The sequence below is a fragment of the Oncorhynchus nerka genome, linkage group LG21 (genome assembly GCF_034236695.1).
Source record: "Oncorhynchus nerka isolate Pitt River linkage group LG21, Oner_Uvic_2.0, whole genome shotgun sequence".
NCBI classification, from domain to species: domain Eukaryota; kingdom Metazoa; phylum Chordata; class Actinopteri; order Salmoniformes; family Salmonidae; genus Oncorhynchus; species Oncorhynchus nerka.
Window position 1 is genome coordinate 9,391,023 of NC_088416.1, and position 21,038 is coordinate 9,412,060.

Sequence of the window (21,038 nt, forward strand, 5' to 3'; positions counted from 1 at the left end):
TCCACTACATTGTTTTCACCTGTCAAGTCTTTTCAAATCATTGCAGATGAGAGGATGGATTTTGAAATTGAGAGCCTTAAATGGTAAATAATTGGCCCTCATTTTTTGTGCAACTTCAATGAAATGTCTTACCAATTCCCTTCATTTTATGAGACCTAGGAAAGAACATAACACTTTATTCTATGAAACATTATGCTGTGAGCTCCAAACAGCATAGAGTTTATTGCTTGTTTTCTGCAAGGGTACAAGAGGTTTATAATTTCCGCTTTTATTTTTCTTATTTACAGTGTCAGTTGAAGCTCACAGAGCAGCTGATGTGAAAAAACTATGAACACACTGTAATAAATACAAAAGACTGAAATGAGAAATAAAAATGTTAAAATTTCAGACAAAAATTTAGCAAAAAGAAAACTAATTTACACACACAATACTTACATACACACAGAATAAAGTGGGTTTTACACCATGTGAGAAATTGCACCGGTCGGCGACTAAATGTCGCAGGGCTCGGCTGGCAAAGCATGCTACGAGAAGCAACAGTCCATATGGTCTGATCTATTATCTAGAAACTGAGTGAAAGTCAATTATGTTAGACGTAGATAGCAGAAAACAGTACTGTGTGCGCGCACTGGACATGAGCTCTGTGTGCATATCTACACGAGTATATATTTACATAAAAAGTCAATCAGTCCATGAACTATTTTGTAAATAGATGGAAGTTGCTGATTATAACGGCAACACAAGTCTGCGTGTGCAAAAAAAAATCTGTTTTTTTTTGTAATGCATTTGATTCATTTTCTGTCAAATTAAAAGGTTGCTTGTGATCCACCACATGAACAATATCTTATACTGTGCAAAAGCACAATTTCTAGGATACTTGATAATTGTCTTTCTGAAGAGAATCTGCTTTACCTTTGATCACACTGGATTGGGTCTATTTTATTTTGCATGTACGCAGGTGAATACAGTCCATGGTCATAGTCCACGTCCACTGCTATTAAACAGGCAGCATTAAAAAAAACATTCAACAGAATTTTTCTCATGTCAACACACATTTAGCTCAGAAGGGACAAAATAATAGCAAATAAATATTGTTTAAAAAAAAATCCATTCATGCAAGGGTTGTGGTAGAGGCTCTATTAGGGTCAAGTCTAGATGGTACACAGCGTGTCAAAAGGTGATTTTTCTATGCATTTAGCTAACCCTAACCTTGACCTAATTCTCATAACCTGCTAGGTTCATTCTCCTCAACCTTCAACGTCCATTTTGACAAAAGCTGTATCCCTTCTAGACTTAAAAAAACTCTAGCACTCTCTGGGCCCAACCTCAGTCTCTTAGTGGCCAAAAGGTTAAAGGTTATGCACTCAGCTCGCATTCAAGGAGAGGGTCACGGATTTGACCTGACAACGGCTTCCATAACCAGAAGATCATCTCCCCTTCCACAAGTCAGCCTCACAAAGAAAGATGACTTCACCTGAGAATACAGAGGTCTGTGATAACACCAACATGCTAGCATGTACATGAATAGAAAGAGGAACAAGCCATATACAAAATAGGTATGTTTTTGTACACATATATACTCAAAATTACAGGTAGATATACTTTCTTATCTGTATATTTCCATTGAATGCAGTATGGTTGGAATAAAACGTGGTATATTCATTTGAACTTAATATGAAGAAAGCACGTCCTTTGTCGCCATTCAGTTTGTAAAGTGCTCTAGAGTGGCAACTGGAAAAAACATCCTGCCATCTTAGGTTGGATGTCACTTTTGAAAACACTGACATCGTCCTTGAATTGCTTTCAACTAGCCTGGTCCCTGGGACAGAGTTCCACTCACTAGACAATGACCCACTTTGAGCGTTTGATAAGGAATTTCTATGGTGTGATTTAAAGGTACAGTGTGATATAATGATGTTTAGCGTTAAGTTCAACTCAGACTTTCACCAAAGCGCAACAGGTCTACTCCATGTGTAGCTGGATGGGGTTAGGTGTTCAGGTTAGCATGTCTATTAGCTTTTGATGTCAAGAGGTGGCAGGAAGTTAGCTGTGTGAGACTGTATTGGTCATCAGTAAGACCTAGTTTCTCCTGGTTAGCTCATGGTCAGGAACCCCCCCCCTGGCCCTAGTCATCTACTCAGTGTGGACCTTCATATTTCTCTCCCCCAGGCCAAAGACAACATAACTTCTCTAAAATACTCTCGTTGCAGTCTGGACCTTGGCATTCGATCGCACCAGACGACCCACAAAAAAAGAAAAGATAAAGTGCTTTCACGGAACGCACATACTAGGGACCAGAGTTTTCTTCGGTCAGGAAAAACTCCCGGTCCAACACAAAACTGGTTGTTCTGTGGATTTCACCATTATAATTACATACAAGCTATTACAAAAAGAAAGCTAAAAAAACAAAATAAAAGCTGGCATTCTCACAGGGTTTCAAGGTATGTAATCGTCACTCCTCTGTAGCAGCTGAAAAAGGAAGTGATATTTTTAAAAAAAGAAAGAAGAAAAAAAAGAATGCAGTGAGAGAGAGAGAGGAGAGGGTTCCCGTGTGGTCTGCCTCTCAGTCTGTCTGTCCTTCTGCAGTCGGTCTCCATACTGTCCTGGGGAACTGGGCAGCAGAAAGGGGTGTGGTCACAATCCTCATGGGCGTGCCTGAACGTTGCAGGGTTCCCGTGGTGACAGCAGAGTCTATAGTCTTGCAGCGCTGACCGCACAAAATACACACACGCTGACACACACACACTTCCCCACTGATGTGTCACTCATTCCACCGCAAAGCCACACGTCTCCTCGATGGCTGTCAGCAGCTTGTCGTACAGCTTGTCATAGTGCTCGTAGGCGGGAACGTCAATCCGGTTAAAGCTGGACAGAGAGGGAGAGAAAGAGTTTGGAGGAGAGAGGAGTACATTTTAGGTTTGAAAGGACAGTTTTGAAGAACCTTTATCCATCGATAAATGAATGACATTTTATTTTCATGTCAAATCGCCAGTTGGCAACCCATCCATTACGGGATGAATTGACGCCAACAAGCATTTCAATAATTCTCTTTAAACCGTGCTACATACAAAACATTAATATTGGATTTGGACATGCATTTAAAACCGGTAAAACCATATTAGTTGGGAGATTGGACACCCTTTTGTAACATGGCTTTGCCTCATTGACAGGTCACTGTAATTAAGAATATGTTGTTAAATGTATGGAGTAGCATTCTTGTAGCAGTGTGTATCTGTGTGTCTAAGTGGAGCAGTGGTACAGTAACTGTACTCACCAGGTGTGGGCTTTGGGTAGATTGTTGGTGTTGGCATCGATCTGGTGGATGGTGAAGAGCCTGGGCCCCGCGGCACCTTGAGGGTCACACACACACACACACACACACACACAGAGAGAGAGAAAAAGAGTCATCATAAATTCTCAGGCTGTCCATCATTATATTTCTCGACACACAGAAGTCAGACAGTTCAGGACAGTTGACCAGTTGAACTCAGTGTTTAGAACGTGAACAAACATGGCTGCTGTTTTAACACAAGACTGGGTGTATATTTTATATACTGTATATTTTCATACAGAAAGACAGCTGGGTTGGCCTCAGACACAGACAGACAGACTGACTGAGACTCACAGGCAGGCACACACACACACAGAGACTCTCTCACACGGGCACGCACACGGCTTGAACAGAAAGATCAACTCTCAAACACGCACACTGCGAAACACACACAGCTGCACTCTGAGGTCTTCTGTTCCCCCAGGGCTTCCTGTCTGTCTGGATTTAACCAAACCAACTGAGGTCGACCACGACTCTGTCATGAAGACTGGGTGAACTCCGGCAGTCAGACTCGCACAGTGTTTTCCACTAGTGTCGGCTATATAGCCAGTTAAACTCACTTTCAGCCAGGTACTTTTTCCACTTCAATTAATTAAGCAACTTATTTTTTTCACAAGTCAGAAAATATATTAAAAACATTCTAGCGATCTATTGATAGGACAAGCGCCTGTCACTCACAAAGTGAGCGATGACAAGGAAGCCCTGCTCGTTTGTCTGTCCCGCCTCCCGGTACCTGGGTGTGTGTGTTGTGTACGCTGTGGTTACAGTCAAATTTCTTTACACAGTGGGAGAGAGCCTGATGCTCTTCCATCGTCTACGAGTCAATTTGCACGTCCCTTATAAAATGTGGTAACGAGTCGAAAATCCACAACCTATTGTTTCCTGGCACATTCATATTTTTTCTTTTGCGTGTTTCATATGCAGCCATGACGTGCAAGAGCACAGGCTTACTGAGCCGTTCATCTGGCTCCATCATTTGTATACCGGTAGGCTTTTTGGTCGATAATCTGCAGATAAATTATGAAAACAATCGATGAAGATGGTGAATCCTATTCACTGTAGGTACAATTGGTAGGGTAGTGGAGATATGATCAAAGAAAACAGATGTCATTGTTTTAAAAGCTAGATACTTACAGTGCCTTCAGAAAGTATTCACACCCCTTGACTTTTGACAGATTTTGTTGGGTTACAGTCTGAATTTAAAATGGATTAAAATTGAGATTTTGTGTAACTAGCCTACACACAATACTCCATAATGTCAGAGGAATTTTTAACTAATTAAAAAAATGTAAGCTGAAATGTCTGGTGTCAATAAGTATTACACCCCTTTGTTATGGCAAGCCTAAATAAGTAAAGGAGTAAAAATGTGCTTAACAAGTCACATGGACTCACTCTGTATAATAAAGAGTGTGATTGACATGATGTTTGAATGACTACCTCATCTCTGTACCCCACACATACAATTATCCGTGAGGTCCCTCAGTCGAGCTGTGAATTTCAAACATATTCAACCACAAAGACCAGGGAGGTTTTCCAATGCCTCGCAAAGAAGGGTACCCATTGGTAGATGGTAGCATGGTGAAGTTATTAATTACACCTTGGATGGTGTATCAATAGACCCAGTCACTACAAAAGACACAGGCGTCCTTCCTAACTCAGTTGCCGGAGAGGAAGGAAACCGCTCAGGGATTTCACCATGAGGCCAATGGTGACTTTAAAACAGTTACAGAGTTTAATGGCTGTGATAGGAGAAAACTGAGGATGGATCAACAACATTGTAGTTACTCCACAATACTAACCTAAATGACAGAGTGAAAAGGAAGCCTGTACAGAATAAAATATTCCAAAACATGCATCCTGTTTGCAACGAGGCACTAAAGTAAAACTGCAAAAAAAAAAGTGGCAAAGAAATTAACTTTATGTCCTGATGACAAAGCGTTATATACAAATCCAACATCTCTGAGTACCACTTCATATTTTCAATCGTGGCGATGGCTGCATCATGTTATGGGTATGCATGTCATCAGCAAGAACTAGGGAGTCCTTGCCGACGCACTGGCAAGATGCTAGAGGAAAACCTAGTTCAGTCTGCTTTCCACCAGACACTGGGAGATGAATTCACTTTTCAGCAGGACAATAACCTAAAACACAAGGCCAGATCTACACTGGAGTTGCTTATCAAGACGACATTAAATGTTCCTGAGTGACCTAGTTACAGTTTTGACTTAAAATCGGCTTTAAAATCTATGGCAAGACTTGAAAATGGCTGTCCAGCAATGATCAACCACCAACTTGACAGAGCTTGAAGAATTTAATTAAGAATAATGTGCAAATATTGTATAATCCAGGTATGCAAAGCTCTTAGAGAATTACCCAGAAAGACTCATTGCTGTAATTGCTGCCAAAGGTGCCTCTACAAAGTATTGACTCAGGGGTGTGAATACTTATGTAAATGAGCCATTTCATTTTCCATAACTTAGCAAACATTTTTCACTTAGTCATTATGGGGTATTGTGTGTAGATGGGTGAGAAAAAAATATAATTTAATCAATTTTGAATTTAGGCTGTAACAACAAAATGCGGAATAAGTCAAGGGGTATGAATACTTTTTGAAGGCACTGTAAACACCCCCCCCCCCCCCCCCCATCTCTTTACCTTGTAAAGCCTTGAATCCCTGCAGTGGGACTCTAGATGACCCGGTAACAAACTGCAGCAGTCTGGCCCTCCTCTCCTCGTCGTAGGACTCCACGGCCTTCCAGAACCACTTGACCACGTTGCTGTCCGTGGTGCAGTGCTTCAGACGTGTGTTGCTCTTCCAATCCGCTATGTCGATCTTCCCCAGGCCACACACTATCAACTGGGGTAGGGAGGAGAGGGGAGAACATAGCTGATTAGATGGTTTGAAAGGGTGTATATTCGTGGGAAAAAGTATGATAGCTGTCACCTTTCATTTCATTTAAAAAGTATATCCCAAGGTCTCAGATTCATCTTGGACCCCCCTCCCCTATTCAGGATACCCACACAAAGATGTATGCTCTTGAGAAATGATGTCATGTTTCCAGTAAGTGAATCATTTCTTTCCTAGACCATGTTATATGCAACTGTCTACATACCTCTAGTTCCTTCTCGTCAAAGGACTTGAGCAGGTGCTGGGGGATGACCTCGTTGAAGCCCTTCTGCAGGGCCAGGAACTGAGCCTCGATGCCGTGGAGGAAACGCCAGTTCACATACAGCCTATAAAGAGAGAAGACCTAAGTCAATATAACATTATAACATGTGAAACCCCCACAGCAGTTCAACCAAAACCAGGACTGGGGTATAAGTATTTTTGGTGTGCTGGTAATCTTGGAAAGACAGAACCAAATTCAGATTTGGTTCTGGAGGGCAGGGTTGAGATGTGGCTCAGTGCGAGCGGCGTAGTACTTTGAAACCCTTGGCCATCTATGAGCCAATCGAATCCCTCCCCTTCTGAAATTCAAAAGATGCCAGGTAACAACCATCTCTGCATAATCGTGATTTGTCCAAATAATCAGTGACGCAAAAACCAGCGCACCAGAGGAATTATTCCTCTTCACCCTCATATCCCCTATGTTCCAGACAGATTTAACTTTGGTTACGGATGGGGGAGAGACTACTACGCTGCTAACTGGCTGGCATGCAGCTGCTGTCTTGGTCGGAACAGGTCTCTCTTGAGAGAGCAACCAAATCAAATAATAAATTAACCCCATTGGTTCTAAGAGGAACGATGTCACGCCATCACAAGGTATGTTTCAGGTGTATACTTCAGACCTGAGGGGTGATGACGGTTGCTGTGTGTGTATGTGTGTGTATTGCGTCTGCTGTGTGTGTGTCTGTGTGTATCGCGTCAGCTGTGTGTGTGTATCGAGTCAGCTGTGTGTGTGTGTGTATCGCGTCTGCTGTGTGTGTGTGTATCGCGTCGGCTGTGTGTGTATCGCGTCGGCTGTGTGTGTGTGTGTATCACGTCGGCTGTGTGTGTGTGTGTATCACGTCGGTGTGTGTGTGTGTATCACGTCGGATGTGTGTGTGTATCAGGTCGGCTGTGTGTATCAAATCAAATTTATTTACATAGCCCTTCTTACATCAGCTGATATCTCAAAGTGCTGTACAGAAACATGTCAGCTGTGTGTATCGTGTCGGCTGTGTGTGTGCGCGGGACCCAGGCGGCCACCTCCTCCTCCTCCGTACCTGACATACTCCTTCTTGGTGTCCTCGGAGACAGAGACAGTCTTGCCGTTGGGCTTCAGTTCGTGCTGGATGATCTCTCCGTAGGCATTGTGCTCCACACAGAACGTATGGTCCAGCACCCCCGTGATGTCGTTGTCCCTGGAGCGGAGAAGACGGAAATGTTAGTCGTCGGACATGTTAGCCTGTCTTGTCAACAGAGGGCGCTAGTCTTGATGGGAGAGCAGTTGGTTCATGCTGGTGTTTTAGTGGCATTTCATGGATACAAAACAACCAACAGGTCAGCTCAAGGTTGTCAGCTCAAACTCAAACATTACACATGCTATCCCGTGTGTCTGAATATACTGTATATGGCTGTGCTTGTACAGGATTGTATGACTTGATACGAATCCCAGTCATTCAAATGACAAAGTCATTTGTGGAATATTAGGTTTTTACATTGTGTAAAAAAGCACCATTTCCTACTGAGATGCATTACATTGAAAATTGTACACTGTCACTTTAAGAATGTCAGTGACCTTCTGGAGTGACAACATGCAAATCAGTCATTCATTCATTGCTATGATCTCCTGAAGAAGCTATCCCTGTTCCATTCTTTCTGTGCCGCCAAATGTTTGCATATACTGGTAAAGTTACCAGGTCGTTAGCTAGCTAAGGTGTTAACGGCACGCGAGTGGTTTTAGAACGGCCCAGGGTTTCTGAACGTAAAATGCGTCCCGTCACTGGAGAAGCTTCCAGCTGCAGCGCCAACGTGGAATAGAAGGAAAAAACATTGCGCGGGTAATACGAGTCACAATTTCTGAACAGTTTACGCTGGAGACTATAACCATTTTTGCCCTCTCTAGGCCACTCGGAAACAGCGGTACAGTGAAGCCTAATCATTACAACAATTATTATCTGACTTTTTTTCCCTCCTAGGTGCACTGGTGCTCCCAGATTGAAATTTCCAAGTCGCACAGCAAAATATTTAGGAGCATATGCGACCAAAACGCGTGTCAGAGCCCCTGTACGTGTCGTCGGCGTCTCCTACTCACAGGATCCAGACCAGGCTGTTGTGGAGGTCTGGGTCCACTGACTCCATGTCGTCCAGGGTGATGGGTTTCCCCAGCAGCTGTTTGTAGAAGGGCAGGGTGAAGCCCCCGTCTATGTAGTGGCCGTGGAACACCGCCATGCCCATGATACGACCCACAAAGTGGAAGTAGGACAGGTGCTCCTGGAGAAAAAGAAAGGAGAGATGAGTTGAGGTTGGCCATCGATGCTTATTTTGTGTGCGAGTGTGGTCACTATTGGGTTGTAGAGAAAAGCGTGATATAAATGTAGCTTATCATCATTATTATACCGAGGTCCCTCCCCTCTGACTTTCTCATCCAATGGGCTTGAGGTGGTGGTGAGCGGACACGAGGAATCAAGAAAATGTCATTGAGGTTCTCCCCGTGTCTACTCCTCCCCCTCCTTCAGTCTACAAGAACCTCCCTCTCGTAGGAATTCAGCTTGTGGCTCGTTCTCCATCCTCCTCTCTGTTATTATGAGTCTCTCTCTATGCATCTATTGATTCCTCTATTTCTCTCTCTCTCCTCTCTCTCACCGGGTTGACGGCGCTGTCTGGGTTGATCTGCAGGGTGTAGATGTCGTCTCTGGAGTACTGGAACAGGCCGTAGTAGGGGTTCAACATCTCATGGGACAGCAGGTACAGCCACTCCCTGATACGACAGACATCTTGTTAGTCACGTGACACCGGCGTAATAAAAACACCATTATTCTGGGTTGCATGTTGGCCACATGCCCCCAAAAATATTCTGTTTGATGCATCAAGCTTTTTGAATGTGAATTTCCACAGAGGTTGATTCTTTCTGGACTACTGCCCTATGAGCAAAAGATGTTGAAAAGGCATCTTTTTGGTTGAAAAGACAAAGACCATAGATTGACTGATGAAAACAATTTTGCTCAATGGGTTGACCTCGTGGTATTATTAAACAGCCTGGAGGTGTGGATGACTGCAGTACCTGGCCACTCCTCCGTAGTCCAGGCCCTCCTCTCCTCTGAACTTGACCATCAGTCTCTTCCACAGGTCCTTGGGACGCATCTTCATCACCTGGCGGTACGACTCCTGCAACACAACAAACGAGCGCATGGGTCTGTTAACCTTGGGTGTATTCACTAGGAACCAAACAGGGAGGAACCTACCCGAATTGGTCAAATATAAACTCTCGTTTTTGCTGCAAAACATTTTGCTACGGAATACACCCCTAATCTTAAAATGTGCACCTGCACCTGCAGGCCATTCAACTCAACCCTCAATCATGCTGTTTCTGTTCTAAACAGCGCTTGTTGTTTTACGCAGCAGTAAGAGCAACAGTGGATTACAATGTTCCGGATCCGAATTCCACAATTGATCATGTCAAGTAAAGTCTGTTCTTTATTTTAATTTAAAATAATAATAATTTAAGTGGGGCAGAGAGTACAGCAATATGCGGTCGACAATTTACCATTGTCATAATACTCCCTCAGATGAGTCAATTCACCATCCAGAGCTGTTTGACAGCGCTGTACACCGCTCCTCGTTCTCTCGCTCTCCTGGTAGACTAGGCCCTAGTGGTGCCTGGGAGAAACCAGCAGGAATGCACCAACACCATGACACATGTGCCTGGGAAAGAGAGCGAGTGCATGGGTGAGTGGGCTTTACGTGCACTAGCTCCGTTTACGTCACGTCACATAAGGGCTTTCTCTCGCCGCCCCCGCTCTCTCTCACTCCCTCCCTCTCCTCTATCAGGGTCCAGAGTAAGGGCTGCCATCAAAAACAAAGAGAGGGCTGCCATCAAAAACAAACGGGAGGGCTGCCATCAAAAACAAACTCCTGCCACCACAGCACAGAGCTGTGTTGCAACGGTGAACGCAGCAAAGCACAGGAAGCAGGCTCGAGGAGATGCAGGAGAGTGAAGCGAGGGTTATTAGTTAGGAAATTACAGTGCACTGGTCAGTGGCAAACAATGCCACCAGTCCCTGTTGAAATCGCAGGCAGGGCGCGCCACACACACATGGGCGCACGCTCGCTTTGCTTTCTTGCACATCGTGTCCCCGTGGCTGTTACGTCCCCAGGATGAAGTCATCTTTTCTTTTCTTCATTTGCTCAAATTGTACTGGCGAAAGATGTCCGTCCTCAAAACTTGCCACTAGGTCCTTCCTTCCTTCCTTCCTCCCTCTCTCTCTCCCCTCCTTCCCCCCACTTTTAACTGCTGAAATCATCCTGAAAGAATGCCTTGCCGCGGAAGAACAGATGATTGGAGGAGGCGAAAGAAAGAGGAAACTGGTGTTTGAAAGTGCCTTTTTCCTCTCTGGTTTTTACTGCAAATCGTAACGAATTTGTGGGTATTACTGCTCAGTTGTAGTAGGCCTTTTCTTGCAGACTGTAAATGGGTGCAAAGCAACCTATAAATCGTATGGGTGTGCATGTTTGTAGACTTGTAACAGAGCGTGTTTAAGTATGTTTATATAGATATATATTTTTTCTTATTTTTCTTCAGTATAAGCACTTGTTTGGGTGTATGAGCATGCAGTGTACTATTGCATGTGTCATTTTTACATGTATGCCTTTGAGTGCGTACACGGTGTACAAAACATTAAGAGCACCTGCTCTTTCCATGACAAAGTCTGACCATAGTCTGATCCCTTACTGATGCCAATTGTTAAGTCCACTTCAATCAGCGTAGGGGAGGAGTTAAGTTAAAGGAGAATGTTTAAGCCTTGTAGACATGGATTGTGTATGTGTGCCATTCAGCGGGTGAATGGGCAAGACAAAAAACTTAAGTGCCTTTGAACGGAGTATGGTAGTATGTGCCAGGAGCACAGGGTTGTCAAGAACTGCAGCGCTGCTGTTTCCCACGTCCATCAAGAATGGTCCTCCACCCAAAGGACATCCAGCCAACTTGACACAGCTGTGAGAAGCATTGGAGTCAGCATCCCTGTGGAACGCTTTCGACACCATCTAGAGTCCATGCCCCGACTAATTGAGGCTGTTCGTTCTGAGGGCAAAAGCAAGGGGGAGGTGCAACTCAATATTAGGAAGGTTTGTGCAGCCTACTATAAAAAGTATTCTTGATTTGTGGCGGATGAGTGAGTTACGCCTCTCAATGTAAAGCACTACCTATCTACATGAAAATGCAATCCATTATGATCCAGTATAAAATGAAGCCTTCAATCACACATCTGGATAGGGTTTTCACACAAGGCGCCCCACCCCCATCAGTTTACCTCAAAGATCTCCTCACGGCAGACCTCGATGCGACAGTGTCCTGCCTGGGGCTGCTGATTGGACAGCTCCTGCCGGAGGATCTTGAGCTTCTGGACCAGGTCCCTCTTGTACTTGGGCACGGTGAGGCACTCGGCCTCCTCGGGGAGCTGGGCCGGGGACAACGCCGGGACCTGCGGGGGGGGCTGCTGCTCCTTCAACTGATTCGACTGACGACTACTGGGGAGGGAGACGAGCAGAAATGCTCAACGTTAAACAGTAAAAGATTTGCAGTATGAACTCAAACAAGACAATTGTAACACATGGAATGAAATGATTAACACCATATTTCTCTCTCTGTCTGTCTCTCTCCACTATTTTGGAAATAGTGGACTGCTCCGTTAAAATGGCAAGGCAGCTCCACCTCATCCTCCACTCTTTCTCATCTCAGAAGAGTCAATCTGAGCTAGATCTTTGGCTAGACTGGGACTTCACTGGGCGTCAAGGTGGTATTACCACAGGGCCAAGAGAAAGAGAGAGAAAATAGAGGCAGACAAAGGTAAGTGTTGTGAGGTGCTGGTGGCTGGCGCCTCTGGGCTCTCAGCTCGTTGTAGACAGAGGGAGTTGTGGTCCGTCTGTGCCTTCTGCCCTCCGCCACCACCTCCTCCTCCTCCTCCTCCTCCTCCTCTCCTTCCCTCTCATTTCAGTGCTGGCAGACTAATTAAACACGCAGCCTTCGCTTTGTAAGACACCTCCGTTTCCTCTTTAAAGCCTCAAAGTGCCTTCAAAGTGAAACTGGCGCCTTTCGTCGGTGCCCTCTGCCACCCTGCCCCTGGCTAACCGCGGCTGGGGCCACCGCTGCCCTGGCTCTGTACCCACGTCAATCTATGCCCGTATGGGATGGTTACACACACACACCCTCCCAAAAGGGCCAGAGTTTCCAACAGGACGGTACAGAAGACAGAGGTCCTAATAAAAAGACCTACTGTCCAGTAGCAGTACAGTTGCAGCCAAACGAAGGTGGTTCACAGAGAGGGAGTTCTTTAAACCGGTGTCTGAGAGGGGAGGCCACAGGCAGAACAGAACATAGCCACCCAAACACCCACCCACACTCTCACACACACACACACACACACCGTCGTTCACCCTGTCACTCCCTCATTCTTCAGGGGTGGAAAAAAGAAAAAAAAAGGCATGTTATATTTGGAGTTCTCCAAACTAAACAGGCTCAGTGTTCCGCCGGTCCGTATCCCTGTATAATCAAGTCAGCTGGTATTTATTTTATTGGCAGCGTCGAGGCCCTTCCATGTCAAAGTGAGGGTAAGGCTCGGCTCGCAGGGCTGAAAACCACTTTAGGAAGACACACACACATACACACGGAAAAAAAGAGGCCCTTTAACAAAATGGAATGAGTTTCTCTTGGCTCCGGTTAGGAAGCCCTTGAACCATATAATAAAGCATCATTTGAACGTTTTCGTTGAGGGCGCGCGATGTAATTAAAAATAAGTTTCAGGCATAGTTCGGCATCTCGGGTTCCCGATTCAGAATGACCTCGGCATATTTCTAACTGTAAATATAGCAGTACAAGTGCGGCTCAGTCGAAAATCACTCTGGCGCGGAGACACACGAGGGGAAAGAGTCGAGGGTTCCTTTCTGTGACCAGCCTCGATGAAATACGACTATCCGGGTAGAAAGACAAACTTTCAAATTCAATCTAGGAGTATTATTGTTATTCCAAGGTAGAAGAACGAGGCGAGAGCGAGCGTTGCCAGAACAGGATTCGCTGGACCGAAGCGGTCACAATCCTGAAGTTGGCACAGGTTTGGTACCCGAGGTCCCAGCGAATCAAAAGCTCCTTTATTGAGCTGGGCGTACTACCTCGCTATAACCTCCCTCTCTCTCTTTACACTTCGCGTGAACAGCGGGGAGAAGGCCACCAAGGGTCGTCCAAGAGGCGCTGTTGTGCTGACTACTACCCACAAAGGAGTGTGTGTTTGTGGCGCTGGAGCTCAACCCTCAAATCACCAATCATCTACCCAGGCTCCGGAAAGGAGGGGAGACGTTCCCATTGGCAGTGGATGGCCAAGTTCTCCCGAAGGGCAGACAAGGGAAGTATTGCACTATATAGGGAATAGGATGTCAGCCAATCACTACCCTAGCACCACAAAGGTAGCTTTCACAAGCCTGGGGCTGCCTCCCTGTCTCACTCACAAAGAGCCCCCATAGGCACTGACAATAACACTCCGCTTACAGACAGGATGTTTACAGTATTTAGGCTACATAAAATGGGTCTATACGTGACAGACACAAACAAAACATGACACAGACTAAAAATACATAAAGACCCATCCAAAGGCCTTGACGACGCTCTGTTTTACAGAAATTATGTTTACAGAATTTAAGCGGAAAAAAAGGTGTTCGTATGGCACACACTGTGGTAAACAAAACTAACTTCAAATACATAGAGATGGCGTCATAAAATACATTTTATTCATTCGCTCGCCTTCATTTCACCAGGTAAGTTCGACGCCCCATCGCACACTAAATATAAACGACTCGCTTGAAAAATACAACGCAGACATTGTCGTAATGCTGCAGAAATAGATATACACACGTTTAGTCAGGAACATACATGTGAGAGACAGACTGACAGTGTGGCTGAGTGCAGACCACAGCGACGTGGATGTGTGAGACACGTCTAGCAGTCTGAAGGTCTTTTCCAGTCAGAGGCTGAACCAGCAACCAGTCAGTCAAATATAAAACGGTCGGTGCTCTATTCTGTCACTTACTATTCTACTCCTCTCCTTCTCTCACTCTCTCTACTACAGGATCCCTTCATTTCCTGGCCACTAGTCTAGGCAGGGTGGAGAGCACAGGAACGAAATAAAGAGGAGAGCGAGATGGAGAGAGAAGAGAGCGAAGGTAAGAGAGCCCGAAAGTGAGAGAAAGAGAGAGTGAAGGAGGGAGAGAGCGAGAGAGGTGAGAGCGCGAAAGTGAGAGAGCGAGAGAGGTGGGAGGAGAGAAGGAGAAGAAGAGCGAGAGAGAAGGAGAAGAAGAGCGAGAAGAGAGGAACCTCATTGCAGAACAGTAGTCTGCACTTTGGTGCATAACTCTCACATTCCTCTCCTTCCACATCCTCCTTTCTCTCACATTCTCTAAATCTCTCCCTCGCTCTGGTATACAACTACACATTCAATTCCTTCCTCCCCAACCCTGTAAAGTGTGACAACTTACTTAAACACCAATACGTGGTCAGGCTATTGTCCTACCTTTGCCTTACATGGAATGAAATAAGAACTCGAAACCTCAATCAAAAACCGAAGCACCACTAACTAGGGGCTCCGTACCATTCTGTTTTTCTAGGGGGTCACACACTGGAACACAGCATACTGTCTCTAACAGCGAGGTAACGCTTATCGTGAGGCCATCATCAATAGCATGTCCTCTCTGACAAACTTAAATGGCCCGAGGAATCCCGGCGAAGAACATTTATCAAGCGTGTTGTGGGCCACGGTGGTTGTTGGGTGAAATATTCTGAAATCCTGGGGCTGATCGAAGACAGATGTGTTGCTGATGGCAGGCCAGGCCTGGCTGCAGCGCCGCTAGGCTAGCTAGCTAATATGTTTTCCAGCAGCTTAGCGCAGAGCGTTCTGGGATGGGCCAGTAGGGGTGTTACTGGAGCCAGGGGAGTCCTCAATGTTTGGAAGTGGTGACACACACACACAGTGTGTGTCCCGGGATAAATACACCCCCCCCCATTCATGGAGGAGACTCTCTCCATGCAGACACACTGCTGGATTTTGGTTGTGGCATTTTTGTGGCTGTTTTGTTTGTTTGGTTTGGCACCTTTCAACACCCCTCATTATCACATCTATGCAGGCAACCATTCACTTACACTACTGACTACGCACACCATTGTTCATTGTATATAGGCTACTTCAGTTATTAAATATATTTTTGTTAATCCATGATCTCTACGTTGTCTCCCTTTTGGTTACGGGCTTCGAGTCGGTTCGTGACAACACTTACAGACACGTAAACATGCAATACACACACTCAATTCATAAACAGGGTTTACACACACACTCTTTGTCCTCCCTCCCGGTCCAAGATAGCTCACTCTCCTCCCCAGACGGTGCTAATGTCTCCATCAGACACACCCTTCTATCAGCCGCATCTGGTCTCACTTTGCCTGTTTACTTGCCTGTTGTCAGTCAGTAAGGACTGTTTATAGTTCCGGCTGAGAACTTGTCAGCAATCAAACAAGATGTCCATGTTCTGCTAAATGCCTTTAATACCCAATAAAACACGATTGTGCGAGCGCCAACAAAGCCATAAAAAGAAAGAAAACTGTGTCTTCATAGAAGTGTGCTGACTGAGGGGGGGTGGAAGAAATGTTGCCTTCAGAGAAGCGTACTAACTGAGGGGGGGGTGGAAGAAATGTTGCCTTCATAGAAGTGTGCTGACTGAGGGGGGGTGGAAGAAATGTTGCCTTCATAGAAGTGTGCTGACTGATGGGGGTGGAAGAAATGTTGCCTTCATAGAAGTGTGATGACTGAGAGGGTGATAGAAATGTTGCCACATTGCAGCCTTGTTTAAATGGAGTCTGGGGTTTAAATTCCAGGGAGAGACGATTGGCTCCTGACCAACTAGTAACACACACACACCTGTGCTCAGCACAGACAGCTCTAAAAGTATTTTGTAAAAATACTAAACAGCACTAAAGCACTAGAATGCGATAGGGTAGTGACTAGCGGCATAACACCCTTCAAGGTACAACAAAGGCATATACATAGACAATTAAATAAGACACTATTGGATCTGACTGCTGCCACCAAGTGTATTTTATGCAAGTCAACAGTGTGTGGGAGTTTATTGCTTTGGTTTGCATTTCTTTACTTTTCCCTCAGCCGTGAAAAAAACCCACATTTCAAGTGTCCAAAAGCAGCTTCTGTCAGAGTGCTGCAAATCTTGCCCTCAAAAGGGAATAAGACAGTGTTGTGCATCAGCGTAAACTCACTAAGCTAGCTCCACTACCGGGGGGGCCATTTTGACACATACGGATATGATTCGTGCCGAATGACCAGATGTTGATTTCACAAACACGCGTCTCGTGCCAGGCGCTGTTATTGCAAGGTTTCACCTGAGAATTCATACAAAAATACCTTTTCTTATTAAAAGAAGAAAAAAATGACACATTCTTGGTGTAAGACAAGAAATTCAAGCTTCCTATACCATAGCTGAGATTTACCTCGTTCCCAACTGGGTTTAGCTACTCCCCCTCCACCTGCTCCCGCCGTGTCCACCTGACTGTGTGCAAAGCAATGTGGGTAATAGCGCATGGTAACTGGACTGTTCCACTGGGGCGCACGGTACACGGCTGGTGTTTGAACAGCTGCTCAGGAGGGGGGATACTGGCATGCACGCACCACACACACACACACCTGCTGGCTTACTGCAGAGAGAGAGGTCTAGCCTAGCAGCATCTGATCCACATTAGTGTTTCCTCAGTAGTGGGACGGATCCAGCCCTAACCCCAGATCCAGCCCAGAGGCCTTTCAAGGCATGCCACTACCTGAGGTTCAGCTGAGGCAGCTCACTGACAAACTGTTTGCGCACAGACAGACTGCCAGGAGTGTGTGTGCATGTTTGGTGAACCTGAATTGCATATGTGAAAATCAACAGTGGCGAAGCTACACACACACAGACGGCCCACCGGTAGGGTCACACGTTGTCAGCATTTTCTTCCAGTCTGCGTCTTACGCTGCTGTTGTGATGCGTGTGGTCAAAGGTTGCCGAGTTTGCACACACACACACACGTGTGTGGTTGAGTGGTGTGAATCAGTATTGTTGTTTGTCACCCCCTGAAGTGTGTGTGTGTGTGTGTGTGTGAGTGAGTGAGTGTAGGGTTACCTGAGGTTAGTGTTCTGGCTCTGGCTCTCCATGGCCACACGGGAACCGTTTGGACTAGGACCGTTTGGACCAGGGCTGTTTGGACCAGGGCTGTTTGGACTAGGGAGGAAAGAGAGAGAGAGAGAGAGAGAGAGAGAGAGAGAGAGAGCAACAAACCAACAGTGATATAAAATAGGACATAAAGATCTGACGCCATCACACAGCAGATGGATTCACTAGCAGCAGGTAGAATGCTTCCTCGGCATTTTTGCTACCATGATATTTCACTGTGATCTAGAAAATAGGCAAACCCAGTGTTTTCAGCTAAAAAAAAGGCATGACCCCTGAGTAGACCGTAACAGTAAAGGCCCCAGCTCGAGTCGAAGGTCACAGCCTGAACGGTGACAGCGTTTGCACTCACTTGAGGACCAGGTGGAGGTTGGCGGAGAGGCGCGGGTCGGTGAACTGCGTGGTTCGGTTGTTGTGGTCCACAAAGTAGACGCGCCCCGTTGCCGTGTTGCGGATCTCCCAGCCCGGCGGCAGAGGACCCAGCTCCTCACAGTTGACGTTGCTCAGATCCCTGGGCAGGAAAATAGGACCACAGGAGTCCGTGAACACAACTAAACCATAACCACGTCAACTCCATTGCTCACTCAACCTAGGGTGCTAAAACAACAAGGGTATAAATACAATGAGTATAACACTGCAGTATTTACTACTATTATCATCATTATACTTGATTGAGTATTAATCATCTAGGTGAATGAGAGTATATGATCTTTTATAGTGTAAAACCAGGCTTTTATAGTACAACTTGTAAACACTGTCACTACTGTTCGACATCTTTATTCTACCAGTTAGGTAGGATTATTGAGTGCAAATTGGTCTTCCTAAGTATACAAAAATCTTTTCTCCAAGTATAAAAAAAGGACATCCCAGAGGCGTGCCTAAATTCAACTCGGCAGAGTCGGATCGATCGCAAAACATCTGAGAAAACACTTTGAAAAATTTCAAAAAATTCCCTATCGGTCTCTACTCCCCCGTGAACCTAACATTCTTTTCTGTTGAAACGTAAAACCCTGAAGTGGGATGTTTTAACTGTCCACTGAGGACTCGTCGTTAAAACAGTCTGCACATGCCTGGCTAAGCTGTTTCGTGACATAATAGGTGTTTAACTCGTTCTGGGCCAAATGACCATGATTCAAGGTTGAATCTTAAGGACATTGAATCTCTGAAGACTTCGATATGTTCATTATTTGGGATAAATCGGTGTGTGTGTGTGTGTGTAGTAGCGTATCACTAAACAAGAAGTACAGTGGAGTGTTCGATTGAACCTTTTGGGAAACAGTTAAGGAAGGTGAGGAAAGGTCAGGGCACACAACCAGGGTTGTATTCATTCGGCATCAGAAGAAAAAAAGACTGAAATAGGGAGGTCTACCTGGACTTAGAGACATTTTAAAACATTTTCCAAAGAATGCCTTAATGAACACGACCCAGAAGACAGACTAAAAAAAAGTCTAACAGCGAAAGGTCAATTATCAAAGTTTCTAGTCTGTGTGAAGGAGAGAGAGCGAGAGAGGGAGTGACAGATTGTTATATGTATGGTTATTTTGACCCTTCATCATTGTTATTACTGTTCTGTTGACAATATAGATTATTATTATGTTAATTATGTCAATATTGTAAATCTCCAAAGTAAGCTTTGGCAAATATACATTGTTACCTCATGTCAATAAAACAAATTGAATTAAGAGAGACACACAGACAGAGACAGGTAGAGAAAAGCAGACACGGGCAGAGAAAAGCAGACACGGGCAGACAGAGACACGGGCAGACAGAGACACGGGCAGACAGAGACACGGGCAGACAGAGACACGGGCAGACAGAGACACGGACAGACAGACAGAGACACGGACAGACAGACAGAGACACGGACAGACAGACAGAGACACGGACAGACAGACAGAGACACGGACAGACAGACAGAGACACGGACAGACAGACAGAGACACGGACAGACAGACAGAGACACGGACAGACAGACAGAGACACGGACAGACAGAGACACGGACAGACAGAGACACGGACAGACAGACAGAGACACGGACAGACAGAGACACGGACAGACAGAGACACGGACAGACAGAGACACGGACAGACAGAGACACGGACAGACAGAGACACGGACAGACAGAGACACGGACAGACAGAGACACGGACAGACAGAGACACGGACAGACAGAGACACGGACAGACAGAGACACGGACAGACAGAGACACGGACAGACAGAGACACGGACAGACAGAGACACGGACAGAGGTGAGTGTGTGTGTTCATAGCATTGTGTACCTGGGCACTCGGGGGTCGTGCCATGTGCTGACGCCCGTCTGGGTGTGGAGGAAGTACACCTGGCCCTGCTGTGTGGTTCTCTGCTCTGTGGGGGGGGACACACAGAAAGACAACACTGTGAGAAAAGCTGAGGGAATCTTAAAAATGGCACACCCTTTTGTTCTTCAATTCTTTCAACTTAAAACGACACACAAATGAGTGTTTATGTTCTAAAAAATATGGACAGGACATTAGTGTAGGTGTAACCACCCGGTATGTGCGCACTGACGGTGACAGGGACACCGGGGTGTGTGCCTGGTCCATGCACATGTAGTCCCTCATTCACCCCCATTAACCCTCATTTCCTTCTGACACCACACAACCACGCACCTCTCACTCCCTCTGGCCTTAAGTGAGTCACCTCTGCCAAGAACACTGGGCATTTTCAGGGGCATGGATCACCGCTAGAGGTCGACCGATTAATCGGAATGGCCGGTTAATTAGAGCCGATTTCAAGTTTCCATAACAAACGGAAATCGGTATTTTTGGACACCGATTTGGCCCTAATTTTTTTTTTACACCTTTATTTAACTAGGCAAGTCAGTTAACTTCTCTAGGGTAGGGGGCAGCATTCGGAATTTTGGATGAAAAGCATGCCCAAATTCAACTGCCTGCTACTCGGGCCCAGAAGGATTCTGAAAAATGAGGGAGTAAGAGCAGTCTGAATGAGTGGACCGTGCCGTGTCAGAGCTTTTTCATGCTCAATCCCGAGAGCGCGCCTTTCTTGTTTACCTTTTATATTGACGCCGTTATTGTCCGGTTGAAATATTATCGATTATTTAGGCTAAAAACAACCTGAGGATTGAATATAAATATCGTTTGACATGTTTCTATGAACTTTACGGATACAATTAGGATTTTTTTGTCTGCCTGTTTTGACTGCGTTTGAGCCTGTGGATTACTGAAGAAAACACATGAACAAAAAAACACATGAACACCTGCTTTCGCCATAAAGTATTTTAAAAATCTGACAGTGGTTGGATTCACAAGAAGTTCAT

General features: G+C 45.5%; 1 protein-coding gene across 3 annotated transcripts in view; it reads right to left on the reverse strand.

The window, feature by feature from the left end:
• Positions 1–174: 174 nt before the first annotated feature.
• Positions 175–21,038, reverse strand: part of LOC115103812 (E3 ubiquitin-protein ligase SMURF2-like) — a 69,182-nt gene continuing 48,318 nt past the window's right edge. For 2 of the 3 annotated variants that reach the window (XM_029624776.2, XM_029624774.2), the window contains exons 9-20: positions 20,002–20,086; positions 18,073–18,231; positions 17,673–17,771; positions 11,783–11,996; positions 9,538–9,641; positions 9,120–9,234; positions 8,569–8,747; positions 7,538–7,675; positions 6,445–6,565; positions 5,987–6,188; positions 3,275–3,350; positions 175–2,865 (exon numbers count right to left, since the gene is read on the reverse strand). In XM_029624776.2, the coding sequence (XP_029480636.1) occupies positions 2,766–2,865; positions 3,275–3,350; positions 5,987–6,188; positions 6,445–6,565; positions 7,538–7,675; positions 8,569–8,747; positions 9,120–9,234; positions 9,538–9,641; positions 11,783–11,996; positions 17,673–17,771; positions 18,073–18,231; positions 20,002–20,086 (1,592 nt within the window). In that variant the 3' untranslated portion in view covers positions 175–2,765. Of the gene's footprint in view, positions 2,866–3,274; positions 3,351–5,986; positions 6,189–6,444; positions 6,566–7,537; positions 7,676–8,568; positions 8,748–9,119; positions 9,235–9,537; positions 9,642–11,782; positions 12,000–17,672; positions 17,772–18,072; positions 18,232–20,001; positions 20,087–21,038 lie in introns of all 3 variants that reach the window. The other variant, XM_029624772.2, reaches the window with a different exon arrangement.